Source organism: Arvicanthis niloticus, chromosome 5 (assembly GCF_011762505.2).
Source record: "Arvicanthis niloticus isolate mArvNil1 chromosome 5, mArvNil1.pat.X, whole genome shotgun sequence".
Classification (NCBI taxonomy): Eukaryota; Metazoa; Chordata; class Mammalia; order Rodentia; family Muridae; genus Arvicanthis; species Arvicanthis niloticus.
Genome location: NC_047662.1, coordinates 49561105 through 49586434, shown reverse-complemented (window position 1 = coordinate 49586434; position 25330 = coordinate 49561105). Strand labels below are relative to the sequence as shown.

At 37.3% G+C, this 25330-nt stretch overlaps 1 protein-coding gene across 4 annotated transcripts in view; it reads left to right on the top strand.

The window, feature by feature from the left end:
• The window catches only part of Lepr (leptin receptor), a 100667-nt gene extending 83809 nt beyond the window's left edge, over nucleotides 1-16858 (top strand). For 3 of the 4 annotated variants that reach the window (XM_076934605.1, XM_034503867.2, XM_076934606.1), the window contains exon 19: nucleotides 12172-16858. In XM_076934605.1, coding sequence (XP_076790720.1) covers nucleotides 12172-12993 — 822 coding nt within the window. In that variant the 3' untranslated portion in view covers nucleotides 12994-16858. Of the gene's footprint in view, nucleotides 1-9384; nucleotides 11367-12171 lie in introns of those variants that run through there. The other variant, XM_034503868.2, reaches the window with a different exon arrangement.
• Nucleotides 16859-25330: the final 8472 nt, after the last annotated feature.

Genomic DNA, 25330 nt, shown 5'->3' with positions numbered 1-25330 from the left:
CTGTTATGTCACCCTTTTCAGTTTTGATTTTAATTTGGACACTGTCTCTCTGCTCTCTGCTTAGTCTGGCTAAGGGTTTATCTATCTTGTTGATTTTCTCAAAGAACCAGCTCCTGGTTTTGTTGATAATTTGTATAATTCTTTTTGTTTCTATTTCATTAATTTCAGCCTTGAGTTTGATTATTTCCTGTTGTCTACTCCTCTTTGGTATGTTTGCTTCTTTTTGTTCTAGAGCTTTCAGGTCTGTTGTCAAGCTGCTAGTGTATGCTCTCTCCAGTTTCTTTTTGTAAGCCCTTAGAGCTCTGAGTTTTCCTCTTAGAACTGCTTTCATTGTGTCTCATAAATTTTGGTATGATGTGTCTTCATTTTCATTAAATTCTAAAAAGTCTTCAATTTCTTTCTTCATTTTTTTCCTGATCACTTTATCATTGAGAAGAGCATAGTTTAGTTTCCACATGTATGTGGGCTTTCCATTGTTTTTGTTGTTATTGAAGACCAGCCCTAGTCCATGGTGATTTGATAGGATGCATATATTTCAATTTTTTTGTATCTGTTGTGTCGTGTTTTGTGACCAATTATATGGTTTATTTTGGAGAAGGGACTGTGAGGTGTTGAGAAAAAGATATATTCTTTTGTTTTAGGATGAAATGTTCTATAGATACCTGTTAAATCCATTTGGTTTATAACTTCTGTTAGTTTCACTATATCTCTGTTTAGTTTCTGTTTCCATGATTTGTTCATTGCTGAGAGTGGGGTGTTGAAGTCTCCCATTATTATTATGTGAGCTGCAATATGTGCTTTGAGCTTTAGTAAGGTTTCTTTTATGAAAGTGGGTGCATTTGGTGCATAGATGTTCAGAATTGAGAGTTCATGTTGGTTGACTTTTTCTTTGATGAGTATGAAATATCCTTCCTTATTTTTTTATAGCTTTAATTTGAAAGTCGATTTTATTTGATATTAGAATGGCTACTCTAGCTTGTTTCTTAGGACCATTTGCTTGAAAATTTGTTTTCCAGCCTTTTACTCTAAGGTAGTGTTTGTCTTTGTCACGGAGGTGGGTTTCCTGCATACAGCAAAATTCTGGGTCCTGTTTACATATCCAATCTGTTTGTGTATGTCTTTTTATTGGGGAATTGAGTCCATTGATGTTAAGAGATATTAAGGAAAGGAGATTATTGCTTCCTGTTAATTTTGTTATTAGAGGTGGCATTGTTTATGTGGCTATCTTCTTTTGGACTTGTTAGAAGATTACGCTCTTGCTCTTTCTAGGGTATAATTTCCCTCCTTGTATTGGAGCTTTCCCACTATTATCCTTTGTAATGCTGGGTTTGTGGAAAGATATTGTGTAAATTTGGTTTTTCCATGGAATATCTTGGTTTTCCATCTATGACAATTGAGAGTTTTTCTGGGTATTGTAGCCTGGGATGGTATTTGTGTTCTCTTCAGGTCTGTATGACATCTGTCCATGATCTTCTTGCTTTTATAGTATCTGGTGAGAAGTCTGGTGTAATTCTGATAGGTCTGCCTTCATATGTTACTTGACCTTTCTCCCTTACTGCTTTTAATATTCTTTCTTTGTTTTGTGCATTTGGTGTTTTGGTTATTATGTGATGGGAGGTATTTCTTTTCTGGTCTAGTCTATGTGGCGTTCTGTAGGCTTCTTGTATGTGTATGGGCATCTTGTTCTTTAGGTTAGTGATTTTTTCTTCTATAATTTTGTTGAACATATTTACTGGCCCTTTAAGTTGGAAATCTTCACTCTCTTCTATACCTATTATCCTTAAATTTGGTCTTCTCATTGTGTCCTGGATTTCCCTGATGATTTGTATTAAGAACTTTTTGCACTTTGCATTTTCTTTGACAATTGTGTCAAAGTTTCAATGGTATCTTCTGCACCTGAGATTCTCTCTTCTATCTCTTGTATTCTGTTGGTGATGCTTGTGTCTATGACTCCTGATTTCCTTCCTAGCTTTTCTATCTCCAGGGTAGTCTCCTTTTGTGATTTCTTTATTGTTTCTACTTCCATTTTTATGTCCTGGATGGTTTTGTTCAATTTCTTCACTTGTTTGGTTCTGTTTTCTTGCAATTCTTTAAGGAATTTTTGTGTTCCCTTTTTAAGGGCTTTTACCTCTTTAACTGTGTTCTCCTCAATTTCTTTGAGAGTGTTATTTATGTCCTTCTTAAAGTTCTCTATCACCATCTTTAGAAGTTATTTTAAATCTGAATCTTGCTTTCCTAGTGATATGGGGAATCCAGAACTTTCTATTTTGGGAAAACTAGGTTCTGATGATGTCAAGTACCCTGGGTTGCTGATGCTTATGTTTTTGCACTTGCCTTTTGCCATCTGGATCTCCTTAGTGCTACCTGTGCTGTCTTTGACTACAGCCTGTCTTTTCTATTATCTTGGTTGTGTCAGAACTGTTTGGGCTGTGTGTTGCTGCTGGGGATAGAGCTGAATCCCAAGATCTGCTCAGTGCTCAGTCACAGACTGGAAGGAACCAGTGTTGCTGGTCAGGAGTTAATTCCTTGGTCCCAGTGGGTCCCAGTTACTCCCTGTTTGGGGCGGGTGTTGCTGTCTCCTTATCTAAGATACTGCCTGGGTTAGAGCTCCTGGGAACCCCACCTCCTCTCGGTCTTGTGGGATTAGCTGCAGAGCTGAAGTCCAGGATCTGTTCAGTGCTTGGGTTCAGATGGGAAGGAGTCCTTTTAGTTTCATAGACTGCACCACATTTGACTCTATAACTGCAGGTGCCAAGTTCTGCTTGCTGGGGCTGCAACTTGGGCTCTCTCTCTCTCGTGTATTATACTTGCATAAGCTTTCAGTTGTTGATGGATTGCTTTGCTACTTAAGCTTTCTTTTTTACCTTTCTGTAAGTTAGTAACTTAGCTGTGTAGCGTTTTGCCTTGAGGTTAACACTCCATTTTTCTATTTAAAATCAAACTAAATAAAATAGTGTTTTTAAACACTTTATTTCCTTGAGCATAGGACTTAGCTCTAATATTACCCTTACTGGTTGGTCTTTTTCTTTTCAAAGTATATATTTTGTATTTCTCCTTGTCTCATTTGCTTGGTTTTAATTGTAGATCAATATTAACCACATGACACAGTCAATACTAGGCTGTACTTAAATCTCCTCTGCCAATGCCATTAATCTAAAACTCTTCCATTTTATCCTCCATCATATTCTTAGGACAAGGAGAAGACAGTGACAGACCTTCTCCACCCAGTTTATATCTGGTTGAACAAGGCAGTGTCTCTGAATCCTTCTAATGTATCTCAAGCAGCTCATCAACTAGAAACTAAACATGCAAAAATATGAGCTTGTTGGACCCTCTGTAATTCAAACCACCACATATACTAAACTAAACATGCAAATTAAAGGTACAAAAGCCAGTAGCTTAAAATATTTTTAAAGAAAATGATCTTGGGAAATGTCTCAGTTTATAAAATACTTACCATAGAAGGAAGTAGAGTTTGAACCAGTCAACTAATATAAAGCTGGGTACAACAGCATATTGTCTATATTCCCAATGTTCCTAGGGTGTGGTAGGAGCTGGGGACCAAAAATTCCAGGAAGCTTGCAAGCCAGCGAGGTGGGAGAAAAAATGGTGGACAACCAAGTGACAGTATCTCAAACAAGTTGGTAGGCAAAAAAGGGCACCTGAGCTTTTCCTTTGACTCTCACTCTGTTAGACTCACTATCAAATATATTTTTAAATTACATGTCAGACCTGATAGTTAATAGTACAGTAGTGCCATGTCATTAAACATACTTCTCCCAAGATCTTTTTGTATATAGTACTTCCTGCTGTCTTTAAAATTTCATGTAAGTACACACACCAAAGTAGAGTAATGTAGGATGATCTGGGGGGTGCTGCTTTATGCCAAGCACTTGGGTAGCATGTCCAAGTTGTGAGTTCAATCTTCAGCTTGGAAAAAATAATGCCTCTATACTAACACAGTATCTTAAAAATCAAAACAAAATGACCTAATGTAATCTCTTTAACTTTTCTATATTTGTTTTCATCTCTCATAATAGGAAGTACAGAATCAGTTTTTCCTGCTTATCCTCCTCCCTGTCCCCTTCTTTTTCTCTAAAGATTGCCCCTTTCAGAACATACAGTGTGTGTGATTCACTTCATATTTCTGGGTGTCCCTGCATGCACTCAGGTGTGTGTCACTAATGAGCAGTAATGCTTTGAGGGGTCCTGAAGGTTGGCATACTGACCTTGTCATTCCAGACTCTGCTGAGCTATCTCTGGGATGACAGGGTTTTTTCTGCTCACCAGACACCTAGTGGTGCATCCATCCTGTGAATATAGCATAGTTATGTCCACCCTCCTCAACCCCACAGGAGAGGTCATCATTTGCCAGATTTCTCCTTTTTGAGCAGTATACTACCACTCTTAGTAGGAAGCATGGCTGACAGTGTGTGTTCTGGTGCATACCCTGGCACTTCTATTTGCCCTTGTATAGGTCTGAAAGAATACAAGTGTGTAGCTTTGTTTAGAAGATTATTAATGGTATAGTCTCACATTTCATCCTTCCCAAATGACAAATACTTCCAATTGTTTTGCTTTTAATCTTCTTGACATGTCACTTATGTGTCCCTGCACCCCCATAAAACAGCAGGTGGATGCTTCCACAGACTCACAGACATTGGGGCATTTACTCGTGTGCACACTGTTCTGTAAGGTCCTCTGAAACTTTCAATAAACTCAGGTTTTTTTCTTCAAAGAGAAACATTTGAACTACTATTTTTTTAAAAAAAAATACATACATATATTATACATTTTCTTCATTTCTTCCTTATTTTTTAGCCTTTATAAATTGTCACTACACCGTACCTTATTTTGTATATTTTATTATTGTTAAAACTATTATTTAAAATGAGAGAACCAATAAACATCCCTCATGTTGTTTCAGTGTGATTGTTGCTCCCTGAAGAGCCAAGTGATGTGGTTGACACATGTCTTGCTGGTTCCAATATGAAAAGAAGGATTTATAAAACGAGAAGTCTTCCATTTGAACTATTTAATTAAATCATTTTTAATAACTTAGTTTTATTTTGTGTGCATTGGTGTTTTGCCTATATGTATGTCTGAGGGTGTTGTGTCCTCTGGAATGGGGTTACAGACAGTTGTGAGCTGCCATATGGATACTGGGATTTGAACCCAAATCCTGTGGGAGAGTATCCAGTGCTCTGAACTGCTGAGCCATCTCTCCAGCCCCCTTAGATCAAATGTTAATTGGCTTCATTTTCCTCCTTTAGGGCTTCTCTTCTTGTTTCTGTTCCTAAAATTTCTTATCTACTTATCTACCTGCCTACTTGTCTCTCTGTCATCATAACCTTGTGTGTTTCTAGTATATACATTGTCTTATCCAGGTCCTATGTTCATTGGGAACTTTGCTGCAGTGACTTATGCCAAGAAATCACTTTGTCATCCCATCTCTGTCACCATTAGACTTCAGTAAAATGAGTGTAGGTCATCTGCAATGTACAGTACTGGCTTCTTCTAGTCAGAGTGCTTCTTAGATTTCTTTTCCCCATCTTCCTTGATTAGATAACCAACTGTGTGGCAAAGCACTCTCCATGTATCTCTGTTTTAGGGTTTTTATTGCTATAGACAATAAAAAGAGACAGCATGATCACAGCAACTCCTATAAAGGAAACCATTTCATTGAGGTAAGCTTACAGTTCAGATATTTACCTTATTATTGTCATAGTGGGAAGCATGGTGGCACACAGGCAGACATGGTGCTGGAGAAGTAGTTTAGACTTCATCTGAATCCTCAGGCAGCAGGAAGAGACAGTGACACTGGACCTAGCTTGAGCATCTGAAACCTCATCCCACACCCAGAGATAGACTTCCTTCAACAAGTCCATATTTCCTAGTAGTACCACTCCCTGTGGGCCTGTGGGGGCCATTTTCCTTTAAATCACTATAGTCTCTTCTTTCCATTTGTGATGCCAAACACTTGGTGGAATATGGATTTCTTTCCAATAAAAGTCTGCAGTCGGCTGGGTGGTGGCGGCACACGCCTTTAATCCCAGCACTTGGGAGGCAGAGGCAGGAGGATTTCTGAGTTTGAGGCCAGCCTGGTCTACAGAGTGAGTTCCAGGACAGCCAGGGCTACACAGAGAAACCCTGTCTCAAAAAAAGACAAAACAAAACAAAAAAAACAAACAAACAAAAAAAAGAATTCTGCAGTCATTTTTGCCTATACTATCTGGCAGCCGATGTTACTCATACAGAGTCAGGTGACCACTCAAACATCCCCCCTTGCTGGTCACTTGTAATTTTTTCTTTTAAAAAGCATTTTAGTTTCAATGTTCTGAAAATTTTTGATGATGGTTTTTTTTTTTCATTTGACTTGAGTAAAGAGTTTCAAATCTGTTTCCTGTCAGCATTAAGAAACTCCACTGTTTCTAGGTACCTTTCTCCCCTGTGTCTTTCTCTTTGTCATTGCCATGGTTGTTGGTTTTTGGACACTCTTGCATAGCTTGATTTGTTGTTTTATGTTCTGAAGCATCATTACTTTCCATTATCCAATATGGCTGTGGGACTTTTACCACCTAGGATTTATCTTCAAGTGCGGGGTCAGAGCATTCTGTTCCGATTTCATGTCTCAGTCTTTCTAGAGCTGTCACTAACAGGACTTCTGTTTTAAAATTCTCTCCTATTTCATGAAGTTTTTGTTTCTGTTAAGTCATGTTCTCTTGTGTACCTTGACTTTTATTACATCAGAATCCCTCCCCCTTCTAATGTCTTGCAGTCCTTTGCTTTCCACTCATGTAGGATGAAGCACATGGGCAGAGGTGGGTGATTCAGTGCAAGCAGTATGGAATTGATACCCATGTGTATAGCTCGGGTTCCTAATACCTCCACCCCTAGATGGCAGTATTCCCGCATTCCTGCTCTTCCTCCCATGTTGTGTTGGTGGTTTTGAGAACCAACCCTTGTGTTGGATACATAGACTAGTTCTTATGCAAAGGTCTTTTAGCTGCGGTTTCTACACTTACTCTCCCTTCTATGTTTTTCATGTTTGACTGGCTCTCCTGGTAGTTGCTGGTCATGTCTGATCTTTGGCTCTTTGCTCATTTTCTCTCATGTGCCTCTAAGTGCCTCTCCCTGGTTTAAAATTGAATTTGAATCATTCATTGTATATTTTCTTTCTCAGATCTTGTGGATTTGATTTATTCTCATTCCAGCATCATAACAGTCTCCAGGGATGAGAATAGCAAGTGTCTTAGTTCTGCTTACTAAAATCAGAATCTTCTGTGGCCTTCCTCTGTTGTTCCAAGAGTGGTAAAGATTGAACCCTTGAAGAAGAAGACGTGTTTCAGTATAAATTCAAAATACTTGCTTTTCTTGTAATTCCAATTTTATAGCATAAAAGACCTCAACTTTCCTCAGTTTATTTTGCATATTTCTTATGTTTTATTTTGCTAAATCTAAAAATAGTTTATGCCTGTTTTATTTCAACTTTAATTTGCTTCATGACATCCTATTTTTTATTATTTCATAAATTTTCTCATTAAAAAAATTTTAATGTGGTGACACACGCCTTTAATCTCAGTGCTTGGGAGGCAGAGGCAGGCGGATTTCTGAGTTCAAGGCCAGCCTGGTCTACAGAGTGAATTCCAGGACAGCCAGGGCTACACAGAGAAACCTTGTCTCGAAAAACCAAAAAACAATTTTTTTTTTAATAAATAAAAACACCGCACACCAAAATTATCCAGACCTCAGTCCTATACAATGAAATGAATTAGTTGGAACAGTTAGAATTGGCAGTTGGAATAAATGATGTGCAGCTTTGCATTAAACTATTTATTTTGCAGTATTTTAAATGCTCCTTTCTCTTTTTGCCCCCTTCCTTCTTAATCCTATCTCTTTCCTTTTCTCCTATATCATGCTCCTATATGTATACCCATTTCAATATTACAACAGTGAGCTTAATAATTCACTTTATAAATAAATCTAAATCTAAAACCAAGAGTCCAGGGGAACTTGCCCTTGAGATTAAAAGACTTCCTTGACTTTAGACACGTCATAGCAATCAAGACAGATGACCTAACAACTGTGGATCTGGGTAGAAAGCATCTTGAAACAGCTAGATTCTCCTTGGAAATGTGTGGGAGAGCAAGCTAGATTTTGGAATCAGAGTTTTATTTAGAGAGAGCCAGTCTCAGTCAGTCCTAACACTGGCCTGGCAGGTGGTGTCTCATGGCCTTTTTCTTTTCCCTTTATAATCTCAAGTAATAAGGAGCCAGGAGAGATCATGAACTAATCAGGCTAAGTCTCCCTCTGCAGTCAGGCAAAGGAAGATGGAGGGTGCCTCTTCTTCCTATCTGTGTTTTGGAAGTGTTTTTGTCTCAGTCAGTCCTAACACTGGCCTGGCAGGCGGTGTCTCATGGCCTTTTTCTTTTCCCTTTATAATCTCAAGTAATAAGGAGCCAGGAGAGATCATGAACTAATCAGGCTAAGTCTCCCTCTGCAGTCAGGCAAAGGAAGATGGAGGGTGCCTCTTCTTCCTATCTGTGTTTTGGAAGTGTTTTTATTTTTACTGTAGTGTAAAAAGAACTATGTCAGGGTGTTCACTTTGCTCTAGTTATCTGCATGATCTTAACCTATTAGTCTTGCAGTCTTCAATCTATGGTCAAAGGAAAGAAAGAAATTTGTATCAGAAGATTTATAGAGAAATGAATTTTTAAAAGTTCATGATAATATCTCTGGGATTCCACTCTTGACTATCACATCACTTTAATTTCTTACAAATTTTCAAGACAGGTGGTGTTGGTACACACCTTTAATCCTGGTGATGGGAGGCATAGCCCGGGGATCTCTGTTGGACTACAGAGTGAGTTCCAGGACAACCATGGTTATACAGAGAAACCCTGTCTCAAAAAAAAAAAAAAAAAAAAAAAACAATAGTGATAGTAATAATAATGATAAGAATAATAATTATAAATCAATGTCTAAGGTCATTGTGTTGTTTTTGAGCAAACTCAATTTTCTTTCATTTTTTTCTTCTTATCTCTGAATCCTTACTCTTTGTTATCCTCTCAAACTATTCAGTGTGCCTGTTGATTTTACCTAACCTCTTATTCCTTGAGCCCTCGTTTTTATGCCTATTCTGATATTGCTACTATAGTCTTCCCTGCTGGAGTGATCAAGCTGTCTTTAGAGTATCTCTGACATCCAGTAAGGGAGAGTAGTCCCTCCAGACACTGGCCCTTTCTTAAGTGTGTCACTACGATAAATACAAGAACAAAAAGCCTGCAACCATGAAAAGACAAGGGGTTGGAAATCTTTCATCGTTAGCTTTCTAAACAAGGTTTTTATTTTGCTTTCTTATTTTGTTCTATTTTATTTAAACAGAGAACGGACACTCTTTGAAGTCTCTCATGACCACTACAGATGAACCCAATCTACCAACTTCCCACCAGTTCATACAGTATTAGAAGATGTTTACATTTTGAAGGAGGGAAGCAAACCTAAAGTATGGTTTGAATGACTAAGAAATAACATTTGATGAGCTTAGTAGAGTAGTGTATGTTTGTGGCCACAATGTAGATTTGAATGTAGTTCAGTTGGGGCATATGCTTGATTTTTTAGGGCATCAAAAGTTTAAAGTTAATATTCATGGACTCTGCTTTTTATTTTTTTAAGTCATAAAATGATAATGGTGTGACTGTTGTTGTCAGAACCTATTTTGTTACAGATCACCAAATATGGTAGATAATGCCTTAACTAAATGAACTCTAATAGGCAACTTTTGACACACAGCTTTGCAAAATCTCAACATGCAAACTGCAGGAAAGGAATTACATTTTTATTTTTGTGTGTGAAAGCTTCCATATTAGGTTTCATTATTGTCACACAAATTGAATTTCAGCATTCCCTTGAATAACATGGCTTTTATGTACCAAACTTGGAACAATCTTAGGATAGTTCAAAGAAAGGCAGAAGTTGTGGTTTGTGGTGATCACAAGGCAGTGGAATCTATTAGGCTAACCCTACACACTCAGTTCAGATTGCCCAGAGCAGAAAAGAGCACCAACCTCTATAAATCTAATTCATTTCCACTTGAATTAGTCAAGACATCTGGCAGAAAAGGAAGTATGCAGGGAAGGGAGACTTTCTGGAGTTTTACAAATAATTCACAGTGAGGATAGGGTTTTCTCCCTGAAACACAGATCGATTGTCATGTCTATATGATGTTAATATAGTGCAGGCTTTATTGTTTACACTCAAACTAAACCAAACTGATAGATACAAATAACATTCTAATATAAGATATGTAAGTCATATAGATGTGATTGATAATTTTATTTGGATGTCTAATTTTTAAAATTAAGATACTAGGAAGCCTGTATCCATTTTCCTTCTTCATTTAATATTAATAGATATCATTGTAATATAAAGTCCAACTGTGAGTTTATAAAGGCTATTGTTTTCAATTTTTCCACCTATAAAGGGAAACAAAATTGGAACAGATAAGCCTTTTAGAAGTTTCTTGACCACTGATAACATATAGTTCAGAAATATTTGGTTATAAAAAAAGAAAAACATTGCCTAGTGAAGCCTTCTTGATGATTAAGATAGCAACAACTTATTTCACAATTAATTACTCATTAAGAAACATTGGGGACAATAGAGTGTATGAAACAGATCATTTGAGGAAGACACATGAGCTCAACTTCATGCTCTGTGTTGTTTTGATTGTTCCATATTGGTAGAATGAGATCAGATGCTGAGATCATTTAAAGTTTTGGAACAATTTGAAGATATATAAATAGTAGAAGCATTAAGGGACAAATAAAATGTTTGAAGGAAATCACCAAGGTTCTGTCAGATACAAAATGGGAGTAGGATCAATTTTCTCATCGTATATCATTTAGTAACAATATTTAACCTTCAGTATTTTAACCCTTACATAGGTCTATGCCATCATTACTATATTTAGTGTTTGGCATATTCCTGTATCGTTTTAATCACTAATATATTTCAGTTAAGAGTTTGCAACAGCTGTGTTTTTACATGAGATATACTTGCCATTGTGAAGAACATTTGAGTACACCACTATCTCAGGCAATAATTCAGAATTCATTTCTAGCTTAAATCACTGTAACATTCAAAGGCTAAGTTACATGTACAATCTGTTATTGAACACATTTTCTATTTAGTTGTGTTAACTATCCAATGTAATGTATCCGCAGTAGTTTTCATTTTGCATTTTGCATTTTGATGTGTTTACATTGTTTGTACTGAGCTTTTTGCACGCAGATTTTTGATTTGTAGCTGCTTGGCAGGAATTCATTGTTATGTAACCCTTGTTCTTATAAAGAAAGCATATTGTACATTTGTCTTTTGTGCTTGTCTTCATTCCATGTGTTCTATAGGATATATCTTTATACGAAGTTATGCATAGAGAATAACAGTTTCAAATCTGTTGATGTCTCTTTCACCATCATTATCTTCAGCAAATGGGTATCCTCAGTTGTTATTGTCAAATAGCCTCTGGCAGATTCTTCCTGTGACCTGAGGCAGGTATGTTAAGTCAGTCACAGTTGCTTTACCTTTGCAACTTACTTGGAATAAATTAGATATCGCTACCATTTTTGGCAGACTTGATTTGCTCATTCTCCTGTATTCCAACCTGTTCTTGTTTTCATTTGGGTTTTAGCTTGTTTAGTTGGTTTTTTGTGTTTGTTTGCTTGTTTGTTTGTTTGTTTATGCATGAAGATTAAATTTTCATTATGTGGAAATATAATGTACTATAGAATAGAATGGTTTTTTAGAAGAGAGTATTTTCCAGTCACAATAACTAGTCTCTCCCAAGAACTAAGCATTTGCAGGCACGACTCACTTTTGTACCCATGACCATGATCAAGTGTCAAAATAATCCTTACCCATGAAGAGAGGTCCATGTGTTTGTGTTCAGAGCATTTGAAGAACTCAAGCCCGAGAGTTTTTCTTATCTAACTTTGAAAAATCGAGACTTCCTCTTCCTTCTGATTTTTGATATTCCAAATTTTCAGTCACCAACTGTGTCATTTATAGTTGACTGATGTTCCTTCCTTTGAAGCTTATACACTTGCCTTTGCAAATGTGACTGAATGAAGATGTAACATACTGAGCATTAAAATATGTCTTTTCTTTTAGCCTGAAACATTTGAACATCTTTTTACCAAGCATGCAGAATCAGTGATATTTGGTCCTCTTCTTCTGGAGCCTGAACCCATTTCAGAAGAAATCAGTGTCGATACAGCTTGGAAAAATAAAGATGAGATGGTTCCAGCAGCTATGGTCTCGCTTCTTTTGACAACTCCAGACCCTGAAAGGGGTTCTATTTGTATTAGTGACCAGTGTAACAGTGCTAACTTCTCTGGGGCTCAGAGCACCCACATAACCTGTGAGGATGAGTGTCAGAGACAACCCTCAGTTAAATATGCAACTCTGGTCAGCAACGCAAAACCAGTGGAATCTGATGAAGAGCAAGGGCTTATACATAGTTCTGTCAACAAGTGCATCTCCAGTAAACATTCCCCACTGAGACAGTCTTTCTCTAGCAGCTCCTGGGAGATAGAGGCCCAGGCATTTTTCCTTTTATCAGATCAGCAACCCAACATGATTTCACCACAACTTTCATTCTCAGGGTTGGATGAGTTTTTGGAACTGGAGGGAAATTTTCCTGAAGAAAATCACGGGGAAAAGTCTGTCTATTATCTGGGAGTCACCTCAGTCAACAAGAAAGAGAATGATGTGCTTTTGACTGATGAGGCAGGGGTATTGTGCCCATTCCCAGCCCAGTGTCTGTTCAGTGACATCAGAATTCTCCAGGAGAGTTGCTCACACTTTGTAGAAAATAATTTGAATTTAGGGACCTCTGGTAAGAACTTTGTACCTTACATGCCTCAATTTCAAACCTGTTCCATTCACAGTCATAAGATAATGGAGAATAAGATGTGTGACTTAACTGTGTAATCTCATCCAAGAAGCCTCCAGGTTCCATTCCAGTAGAGCATGTCATGTATAATATGTTCTTTTATTGTTACTGATGTGGGAGACAAGTGTCAGAGTCTAGTTTGAAATTTGTTTCCAAAATAAGTGTGTCTATCTTCTCTCAGTAATACAAACAAAACATATGAGGAAGCCTTCATGAATCTAGTGATGCAGATCCTCTCTTATTGAATATACCCCCAAGATATCCTTGGGGAGGGTCTCCTGGTTCTAGCTAAAAATAAATCCAGGAAATAGAATCTCCCTAAAAACCTTTAGAAAGAACAAATTTCAACATTATATTGACAGCTGAAAAAAAAAAAAGGCTTCAAACTAACATCCCTGAGACATAGTTGTTTCAAGGATGTATTTGTCTTACTTTGAATTGTCTTGTGTTGTGTAAATTCACATGTGCACGTACAAAGTTAAACTGAATAGGTATCCTGTGTGTTTTGGAAGTATGCGACATGTTTGTAGTTTGTGCCTCCTGACTGTGTTATTTGAAGTATCACTCCATTAAATTTTGAATTTAAGTTGAGAATTGAACCCTAGTCTAAGAAGGGGTTAAAATTTACTCATTTGAAGAGGGATAGGTTAACTAATTCCTTTGCAACAAAACCAGGATTCAAGAGATGTGATGAAAGCAAAAGTAGAATGACAGTTTTATCACCAGCACTTTGATTGCAGCATGAGCAGCTCTTGAGACTTGGTCAGCTTTAACTTTCTATTACACTTAGGTGATGACTTCTGGACAGATTGACGCAAGTCACTCCTTACTGTTCTAGAAGCATCATCTTTTCCAATTTACACTGGGATAATATATAAACCAATCACTGTACTTCACAGGTTGCATACTTTAAGTTGATTATAGCAATAATTGCACAAGGTACATGCTGTACATTCCCACTATATCATTGTTCCCCGGTTAAGTATGAGGCGATTAAGTCATATGCCCAAAGTCCCAGACTTAGTGGTTGATGGAACCAGAATTCAGATTTAACTCACACTTTTTTTTAATGGTTCTGATTAAATCTTAATCTAAAGCTTACATTGCCATTCTTAAAAGCAAAACAACTGATGTTATCAAAGAAGACATAATAGGAGGAAACACAATGATAGGCAAACAATTGAGACTTGTTCTTGGATTTGAGAACTATTGTGGGAATGCATTATTCATTTCAGTGTTTGATATGTCAAGGTGATTCAATGACAGCCTAACAAATTAGAAAGTCAAAACTCCCTCGTACTCAGAAGTTCAATGGCAAGAAGAATTCCTAGAATATCAGAATCATCAGTGTGAGTGCATCAGTGCTTAGAGTATGCTTATGGGTTGCCAAGCATCATCAGCACCTTATACTAACCTGACACTGACTTGCTGATTTTACCATTAACTTAAGTAAATCCTGCCATGCCCTCTCTTTTCCAATTACAGTTTTATGAATGAGGAGTCCTAACGATAATAGAGATCCCTGACCCTAGGTAGATTTGTTTTCAGGCTTTGTGTTCATTTGATGTTCAGATGTCAGCAAAGTTCTGATATTTCCTGAGTTAGTAAGATGTCTCACGGTCTCCCCCCCCCCCATCAGCTGACAACCACTTTGTCATAAGATGGCAGAGAGTTGAAGAACAATACTTGGTGTTTTACTTAAAGATAGGAGAAATTTTTTGTTTCTACTGGTTTTCAGTAAGAAATTACTACATGTTGAAATTCACCTATCATATTTAATATTTGCCTAATGGGTAGAGTATTAATTGAAGCCTCTTAAGCTCTCCATATAGGCGAGGTGAAAAATTAAAAATTGCTCTACTCAGTGTGTAATTGGGGATTAACTAGTGAGCATGTCCACTGTGACAGCATTGGCTTGAGCTTTTGTTCCCAGAACAATGGGCAAGAGAAATCAGTGGCTATTTTATTCAGTTCAAGGGTACATCTGATATATGATCTACAGTGAATTCACAGGCCAAGGGTCATTTAATGCTGCAGATATGAGTTAGAGTAATCTAGGGACAGCGTATTGGTCTGAGCTCATTGATACTGTTCCAGAACAAGTTTTTTTTTTTTTTTTTTTTTTTTAAAAAAGGAAATTACATCAGAAAAACTGTCATCTTTAGCCAAGTTGAGAACATGGACTGAATTATAGAATCTGGTTTAGGATTACCCACAGAATAAGATTGTATTTCTTGCCAGTGAGCTTGGTGTCTGACTTTTACTTTGGAAACTTTATTTCACTATTACTACACTTTAGTCACTGGGCCCTTGTGAAAATTGTTACTAAATCAAGTTTTGTAAAATGTAAGGGGAATGTATGGTGTTTGATAACACAGAATAAATAATCTTACATATCTTCCCAAGAATTCTATAAATTTTTAAGAGATCAGGAGTTCAACATAAATTCTTGAGTTTATTTATTTATTTATGAAGTTTATTTATGTGTTATTAGTGTTTGGATGTGAATCTATGCCTCATACATGTCTGGAAAATTTTCTAACACACTGAGACACAACTTCCAATTTTGGCATCTAAGTGACTTTCAGTAAATCTGGAATTTTGAATATGTCTTTTAAAGGCCCTAAATTGAAAAGCAACAAGTCTCTTTAAATTCAAATTTTACAGAGAGAGAACCAATAATTGGAGATATGGCTTCAACATAAAACTGCAAGAATATAAATTGTGTATTAGGGCTGGCAAGGTTTTGTTTTTATATTAAATACATACTCCCAAAGGACAAGATGAACAAACAAAAGTCACTGTGCATCTCTCAGGGAGCTGTGCTCTTATGGCAGTCTTATAGTCCATTTACAGATGCTCTGCACTTGACAAGAGATGCTTCTTTCTCCTTACATTGAGTATCAGACACCAGAAGGATTTGGGTCAAGTTCTCAAGCCAGTGGAAGAGACTGGGCTTAGAGTCAGGATCCCCACCTTTAGTCTTGCCAGTCTTGTAATTATTTTTATCTTTTTCCAATAACACTAATCCATTTCTTGCAAATGTCAAAAATATGTTCACATTCCTTCAGTTGTGAGGATATTAGCTATCAAATGCTGCAGGAAAACAGATATTTGGCTGGGAGAATTGTGAGGTGTGCACCCAGGAAGCATTGGTTGCATACTAACCAATCAAGACCTACTACAGCTACAACTCTATGTCATTTACCAGTGAGTGTTACGAACCCTTTAATTTCCAGTGATCTTTGGAAGAAATTTAATCTTTCTTTACCTTCCAAGACTCATCCTGATAATTATTTTATTGAGCACCATGAAGTTATTCCTGAGAAAATCTATTCTCAAATTTGAAAGCACAAAATTAAAATGGCTTACTGCACTGTGATTAAGCTGAGAGCTCATGTGAGGTAGCCCTCAAGTGTAGCTACAAAGCATGTGAAGAGCCCTCAGTAAATTTATTCTCTTGAGCCTCTGGTTGGGAAGACTAAAGTGCTTCTGCACTCATCAGTATTGATGGAGCAACTTAACATACAGCAGTTTTACACCTGAGACACTGTGAGACACCTTTGTATGAGCAGCCTGACATGAAGTCTATGGATGAGGTTTTATATGGAATGAATTATTTTTATACAAAATTTATCAATATTTATTTTGGAAAGCTGCTTTTGAAAATGTCTATTTTTCAAAATATGCTGAGCTTAAGATGCATGACATTAAATTTAATGTTATAAAGATCTCTGTTTGTTGTAAACAAGAGTCTAATCAAAAAACATGACCTGAAGATAAACTTGGAAGATGTTTAATTTTGTAGTGAAATTTCTATGTTGTACATCCTTTACTTCTGAAACATGTGTCTTAAGTACCAGGCAAGGAAATCTCTGTTTAATGACAGTTCATATCATAATAAATGTTATATATGTAAGCATTGAGATATGTATTTCTAATTGTGTTATATAATTATCCTGCTTATAAGTTCTCGAAGATCTGAAAGTGAGAGTCATAAAGTCACAGGGTTATATATTTTCATGTTTCTATTGTACAGAATCAGTGCTGGGATTCTGAATTGTCAAAGTCAGAGCAGAGTTAGTGCACACTAAAATTATTTGGTTATTTTACTCATAACTCTATACTTTATGTAAGTAGTTAATAGAAAGTTTCTATCTGATGTCAGACTTTGTCTGTACTTCAGAATTTCTATACACATGAACCTCTTTCTGGTAGGAGTCTGAAAACTCCAAGGTAATGAACCTCCTTAAGGCTCCGGAGTCCCCGTTAAACAGATGCATACTGTGTATAGGATGCATTGCCACCACCTGTGATGAAAGATGACGGGCCTTATTCATGAGAAAGATTACCTAGCTTAACTGCTTGGAGTTGTTTGTTTGAGTCTCTAGTCCTCTCTTGTAATGATTCATGAACATGCTATATTACTTAGGCTACTATTAATTTGTGACTTTGCTACTGTTTTAACTGTGTTCTGAGATTTTCTCTTTAGTTTTGAAACATATCTATAGGAAAACTCTCAAATAGAGAAATAGCTGCCTGTAAGTCCAGCTTCTAGGGATTTGATACCCTCTTCTGACCTCAGCAGATATCCATGCTCAAGTTCCCATTCCTGTTGAGGTCTAGGAGTCACTTCACAAATCATTTGAACACCAATTTCAGTCAGACAGGGATAGTTTGAGCAATCAAGGCTACAGTCCATATTTGATAACTGAACTGTGACATTAAATTACAATACTAAAGGGATTTTAAACCTAAAAATCCACAAATATTGGTGCCAAGTTATTGCACCAATCAGGATTTAGGGATAGGGGATTTCCTTAGGAACATGTCTTTGTTGTACAGTTATCCTGTTCCCATTGATTGAGGTATTCAACTGTGGCAGGGGACTTGCCTTGTCTAACATTAATATCTTAATTTGTCAACAAGGATGACACTGGTCTAACATTCATGTCTTAACTTGCCAACTAGGGTATCAGTTAACCATGTATATATCTCTTTCTTTCAAGTAGGATGTTAGTTCCCAGGGAGTTTAGGGGAACTTAAACGTTACTCAACTTCTACTCAAAATGGAAGTCTTATTCCATATAGCTTTTAATATAGGTCTTTTTTTTATGTTGGAGTCCATCCCAGGGGTAGGCCATAAAAGCAAATACCATAAAAACATATACATAGGTGCAGGAAGTGGTGCTAGGTGGTTGGTTCGGGTCCATGCTTACAATGGGTAACTTTGCAAAGCAGTTCTACTGACTACTATTGTAATTGGTTTTCAAGGGAACAGAGCATAATAGTGTAGGCAATCAACTTGGGCATGAGAAAGATTACTAATAATAACAGAAGCAACATATGAGAAAGTTCCCTTATAATATTAGTAACAGCACAAAATGGCAGGCTATCTAGGTAACAGTTACCTAGGACTTAACATTTACCAAAGCCTTAACCATACCAATACGTTTAACTAAAAATAACACATTTAACTAAATATAAATCTTTAGAGACAAATCTCTTAAAATTTGAATGAATACTTAACAGCTCAAACCAGGATATTTAGATGATTTGTGATCTTTTATGAACAATTCTGAAGTGAGCATTCTCACAGTCAATTACATTTTGACACATATTTTTTGCAAAATTACTTCAGAGAACTTGGTTGTGAATGTTAGAAACAAACCAAGTTGATTTGTGTATATTTTTGGTATTTAAATTTTAACTTGAAGTTGACCACAGTTTAAGTCATTTATAACTTCATAGTCCTTGTTTAATTCATAAAGAGTCAATTTACAGTTGTTGTAATTAATTTTTATATTCATAACCATAGCATGCTGAATACAGAAGTCCTCAGCACTAACTTTGTTGCAGTTGAGGAGGGGCTGAAGCAGAATTTATAAGCCTAAACCCTGCATGCATGTGGGACAAGTTACACTTATAATCTTTACTAATGAGAACTGAGGGAATAGCGACATTCCCAAGGATGATATCATGGTCAACTGACATTGAATGTCAGTGTTTTTCCCCAACAAGTCAAGTTCATTTGTTCTTCTGGTGTTAGGAATAGGCATTATGTTTGGGGGAACTATTATTGTGTAGAGTGAAAGATTATAAAGACCATTTTATGAAAAAAAAAAAAATATATATATATATATATATATATATATATATATATATATATATATATATAGGCTTTTTCTTTACCCTAAACCTGAGCAAAAGAATGCAAGTTCCAGAAAGCAGAACTGGATGTAAGATTTCAGGCTTTCACTGCCCCGGGACACATTCCAGGTGGAGGGCATTATCCCTGAATCAGAGGACACTTGCTGGATTAACATTCCTCAAGCCTCAGGGTGGGGCTATGGCAAGTGAGAAATGTTAACCTGAAATAGTTGGTAATGACAGGGTAGGGCACAGTGACATGGTAAAACTACATTTTTGAGAAGAATGAGTATGCAGAGTGAATTTTCACGTGTCTCTAAATCATTTAGGGTGGGTTCCTCTGAAATGTTCCACTGTTCTTGGTTACCCCCCTTGAGGTTTTCCCAGTGTTACAGCCTGATGATGTTCAAAATTTGTAAAACAACCAATCATGTGTAACCTTGTGAAAATTCCTTCCTTTCTCCACCCCATGCTATAAAAAAAACCCCTCAGCTTGCTGGCCTTTTGTCAAAATTCTGTTCCTGCTTGGAAGAGCAGTTTTGACCTTGGCTAGCCAACTCTCCAATAAACCTCTGCTGATTGCATCCAGGTATGGGTTTTTTTTTTTTTTTTTTTTTTTTTTTTTTTTTTTTTTTTTTTTTTTTTTTTTTTTTTGTGATTTCTGGGTGGTCGTGATTTCCTGAGATTTGAGGAAGGGTCTCCTCAGTTTGGGAGTCTTCAATTGCTTAGAAAGGAAGTTGGTCAGTTTAGGTAAAATGGAGTCTGAAGTAAAACTGGCAGTACTTAAGACAAGTTTCTTTTTTCTGCTACCAACAGCTTAATACATTTGTATGCATCTCTTCTTCTGGGAATACCTAGAAATAAATTTTTTATTGTTATTTATCTTTACCATCTCCTGCCAAATAACTATGGATTGTCTCTTAGTTTGGGTTTTATTGCTATAAAGAGACACCATGACCAAGGCAACTTTTGTAAAGGACAACATTTAATTGGGGCTGTCTTGCAGGTTCTGAAGTTCAGTCTGTTAGCATCATGGTGGGAACATGGCAGCATCCAAGCAGGAATGGCAATGGAGGAGCTGAGAGTTCTACATCTTTTTCCGAATGCAAACAGAAGTCTGGCTTCCAGGCAGCTAGGAGGAGTGTCTTAAAGCCACACCCACTCTAACAAGGCCATATCTCCTAATAGTGCTGCTCCCTAGGCCATGCATTTCAAACCACTACATTCCACTCCTAGGCACCCATAGGCTTGTTGAAGTACATGTACATGAGGCTGTGGGGGCCACACCTAGCATAGCATAATAAAAAATCCATTTAGTCCAACATCAGAAGTCCTGTAGTCTATAATAGTCTCAACAATGTTAAAAGTCCAAAGTTTAAAGTTCAGAGTCTCTTCTGAGATTTATCCAATCACTTAACATAGCCCAAAGCAAGACCAAAAGCCATCTGGGCAATCTCCAAACTCTGCCTCTCCATGGGTGATATCAAAGCACTCTTCAGATTTCCAACTCCTTTTATCTGTGTTGACTACAATAAACTTTGTTTTCTTGGACTGTTTTCACTCCCTTTTAGCAGCTTTCCTCAATAGTCTGGCATCTAACGTCTTGGAGTCTCCAAGGAAAATTCAACATCGCAACTTATGACACAGCTTTACCCCTGCCTCAACTGAGAGTTCTACATCTTGGTTTGAAAGACAACAGGAGAGGACTATGGTCTTTCAGGCAGCTAAGAGGAGGGTCTCAAAGCCCACTCCCACAGTGACACACTTCCTCCAGCAAGGCCACACTTACTCCAACAAGGCCACATCTCCAAATAGTGTCACTCCTTGGGCCAAGCATATTCAATCCACTATAGATTGCATCAGCACCAGTATTAACAACTTGACAGATCCAGTTATTCCATAGACCACATTCCATCTGTGTTGGGCTCCAGGAGTCCCTCCACAAACCACACAAACACCTATCTCAGTCAGACAGGGATGGCTTATTGAATGCACATTAAGACTGATCAATCAGTGTCATGGTTCAGAATTCAGGGGCTGAGGTGAAAAACCCTGAACATTTTTCTGTCAGCTTATAAAGGCTACAATTGCAAGAACCACAATGATCTAATATGCAAGTGCTGCCCAGGGGTCAATGCTGACTCAAGCCATTTTAGATTTAACAGGTCAAATTGACCTTTAATTTGATGGGTCCTATATAAAGCTTATAGTTGTGTACCTTCTTTTTTTTTAAATTGGATATTTTCATTATTTACATTTCAAATGTTATCCCCTTTCCCCGTTCTCCCCCTGAAGCCCCTTAACCCATCTCTCTTTCCCTGCTTCTATAAGGGTGTTTCCCACCCCACTCCTATCTCCCTGCCCTTGAATTCCCCTACAATGGGGCATCTATCGAACCTTCACAGGACTTAGGGCCTCTCCTCCCATTGATCCTGACAAGGACATCCTCTGCTACATATGTCCCTCCATGTGTACTCCTTGGTTGGGGGCTTAGTCCCTGGGAGATCTGGGAGCTCTGATTTGTTGATAATGTTGTCCTTCCTATGGGGTTGCAAATCCCTTCCGCTCCTTCAGTCCTTTCTCTAACTCCTCTATTGGGGACCCCGTGTCCAGTCCAATGGATGGCTGCAAGCATTCACCTCTGTATTTTTCAGGCTCTGGCAGAGCATCTCAGGAGACAGCTATATCAGGCTCCTTTCAGCATGCACTTCTTGGCATCCACAATAGTGTCTTGGTTTGGTGACTTTATAAGGGATGGATCAACAGGTGGAGCAGTCTCTGGATGGCTTTTCCTTCAGTTTCCACTCTACATTTTGTCTCCATATTAACTCCCATGAATATTTTGTTCCCTTTTCTAAGAAGGACCAAAGCATCCACACTTTGGTCTTCCTTCTTGAGCTTCATGTGGTCTGTGAATTGCATCTTAGGTATTCAGAGCTTTTGGGCTAATATCCACTTATCAGTGAGCACATACCATGTGTGCTCTTTTGTGATTGGTTTATGTCACTCAGGATGATATTTTCTAGTTCCATCCATTTACCTAAGAATTTCCTGAAGTAATTGTTTTTAATAGCATATTTAGTACTCCATTGTATAAATGTACCACATTTTCTGTATCCATTCCTCTATTGAAAGACATCTGGTTTGTTTCCAGATGTCTTCTGGCTATTATAAATAAGGCTGTTATGAACATAGTGGAGCATGTGTCATTGTTATATGTTGGAGAATCTTTCGGGTATATGCCAAGGAGTGATATAGCTGGGTCCTCAGTTAATGCTATGTCCAATTTTCTGAGGAACTGCCAGACTGATTTCCAGAGTGGTTGTACTAGCTTGTAATCCCACCTACAATGGAGGAGTGTTCCTCTTTCTCCACATCCTTGCCAGCATCTGCTATCACCTGAGTTTTTGATCTTAGCCATTCTGACTGGTGTGAGGTGGAATCTCAGGGTTGTTTTGATTTGCATTTCCCTGATGGCTAAGGATGCTGAACATTTTTTTTAGGTGCTTCTCGGCCATTCAATGTTCCTCAGTTGAAAATTTTTTGTTGAGCTCTGTACCCCATTTTCAATCGGGTTATTTGATTCTCTGGAGTCTAACTTCTTGAGTTCTTCAAATATATTGGGCATTAGCCCTCTATTGGATGTAGGATTGGTAAATATTTTTCCCCAAGCTGTGGGTTGCTGTTTTGTCCTATTGATGGTGTCCTTTGTTTTGCAGAAGCTTTGCAATTTTATGAGGTCCCATTTGTTGATTCTTGATCTTAGAGCATCAGCTATGGCTGTTTTGTTTAGGAAAATTTCCCCTGTATCCATGTGTTCCAGGCTCTTCCCCACTTTCTCCTCTATAACTTTCAGTGTATCTGGTTTTATGTGGAGATCCTTGATCCACTTGAACTGAGCTTTGTACAAGGAGATAAAAATTTATCAATGTTCATTCTTCTACATGCTGACCTCCAGTTGAACTAGCACCATTTGTTAAAAATGCTGTCTTTTCCATCGGGTGGTTTTAGCTCCTTTGTCAAAGATCAAGTGATTATAGGTGTGTGAGTTCATTTCAGGGTCTTCAATTTATTCCACTGGTCTTCCTGCCTGTCTCTGTACCAATACCATACAGGTTTTTTTTTTTTTTTCATTATTGCTCTGTAATACAGCTTGAGATCAGGGATGGTAATTCCCCCAGAAGTTCTTTTATTGATGAGAATATATTTCACTATCCTGGGATATTTGGTATTCCAAATGAATGTGCAAACTGCTCTTTCTATTAACTCTATGATGAAATGAGTTGGAATTTTGATGGGGATTATGTTAAATCTGTAGATTGCTTTTGGCAAGATGGCCATTTTTATTATAGTAATCTTGCCAATCCATGAGCATGGGGGATCTTTCCATCTTCTGAGATCTTCTATTTCTTTCTTCAGAGACTTGAAGTTCTTGTCATACAGATCTTTTACTTTCATGGTTAGAGTCACCCCAAGGTATGTAATATTATTTCTGACTATTGTGAAGGGTGTTGTTTCTCTAATTTCATTTTCAGCCTGTTTATCCTTTGAGTAGAGGAAGGGTACTGATTTGTTTGAGTTAATTTTATATCCATTCCCTCTGCTGAAGTTGATCATCAGCTTTATGAGTTCTCTGGTAAAATTTTTGGGGTCACTTAAATTACTATTATATCATCTGCAAATAGTGATATTTTGAGTTCTTCCTTTCCTATTTGTATCCCTTTGACCTCCCTTTGTTGTCTAATTACTCTAGAATTTCAAGTACTATATTGAAAAGATAGGGAGAGAGTGGGCAGCCTTGTTTAGTCCCTGATTTTTGTGGGATTGCTTCAAGTTTGTCTCCATTTAGTTTGATGTTGGCTTCTAGTTTGCTATATATTGCTTTTACTATGTTTAGGTATGGGCCTTGAATTCTTGTTATTTCCAAGACTTTTACCATTAAGGGATGTTGAATTTTGTCAGATGCTTTTTCAGCATCTAATGAAATGGTCATGTGGTTTTTTTCTTTGAGTTTTTTTATGTAATGGATTACATTGATGGATTTCTCTATATTGAAACATTCCTGCATCCCTGGAATTAAACCTACATGATTGTGGTAAATTATCATTTTGATGTGTTCTTGGATTTGGTTTGTGAAAATTTTATTAAATATTTTTGCAATGATGTTCACAAGGGAAATTGGTATGAAGTTCTCTTTCTTTGTTTGGTCTTTGTGTGGTTTGGGTATAAACATAATTGTAGCTTCATAGAACAAATTAGGTAGTGTTTCTTCTATTTCTATTTTGTGGAATAGTTTGAAGAGTATTGGTATTAGGTCTTCTTTGAAGGTCTGATAGAATTCTCCACTAAACCCATCTGGTCCTGGGTATTTTTTGATTGGGAGACTTTTTTGTTGTTGTTGTTGTTGTTTTGTTTTTTTTTGAGACAGGTTTTCTCTGCATAGCTCTGACTGTCCTGGAACTCACTCTGTAGACCAGGCTGGCCTTGAACTCAGAAATCCACCTGCCTCTGCCTCCTAAGTGCTAGAATTAAAGGTGTGTGCCACCACTGCCTGGCTTGATTGGGACACTTTTAATGACTGCGTTTATTTCCTTAGGGGTTATGGGACTGTTTAGATGGTTTAGCTGATCATGATTTAAATTTGGAACCTGGTATTTGTCTAGAAAATTGTGCATTTTATCCAGATTATCCAATTTTGTTAAGTATAGGCTTTTGAAGTAGGATCTGATGGTTTTTTGAAGTTCCTCAGTTTTTGATGTTATGTCTCCCTTTTTGTTTCTGATTTTTTAATTTTGATACTGTCTCTGTGCCCTCTGGTTAGTCTGGGTTTTGTTGATTCTTTTTGTTTTTTTTTTATTTGGTTGATTTCATCCCTGTGTTTGATTATTTCCTGCCTTCTACTCCTCTTGGGTGTATTCAGTTCTTTTTGTTCTAGAGCTTTCAGATGTGCTGTCAAGATGCTAGTGTATGCTCTCTCCAGTTTCTTTTTGTAGGCACTTAGAGCTGTGAGTTTTCCTTTTAGCACTGCTTTCATTGTGTCCCTTAAGCGTTGGTATTGATGTGCCTCCATTTTCATTAAATTCTAAAATATCTTTGATTTCTTTCTTTATTTCTTCCTTGACCAAGTTATGATTGAGTAGAGCGTTGTTCAGTTTCTATGTGTATGTGGTCTTTCCCAAGCTGGAGTAGCCATTCTAATATCAAATATCAAATAAAATCAACTTT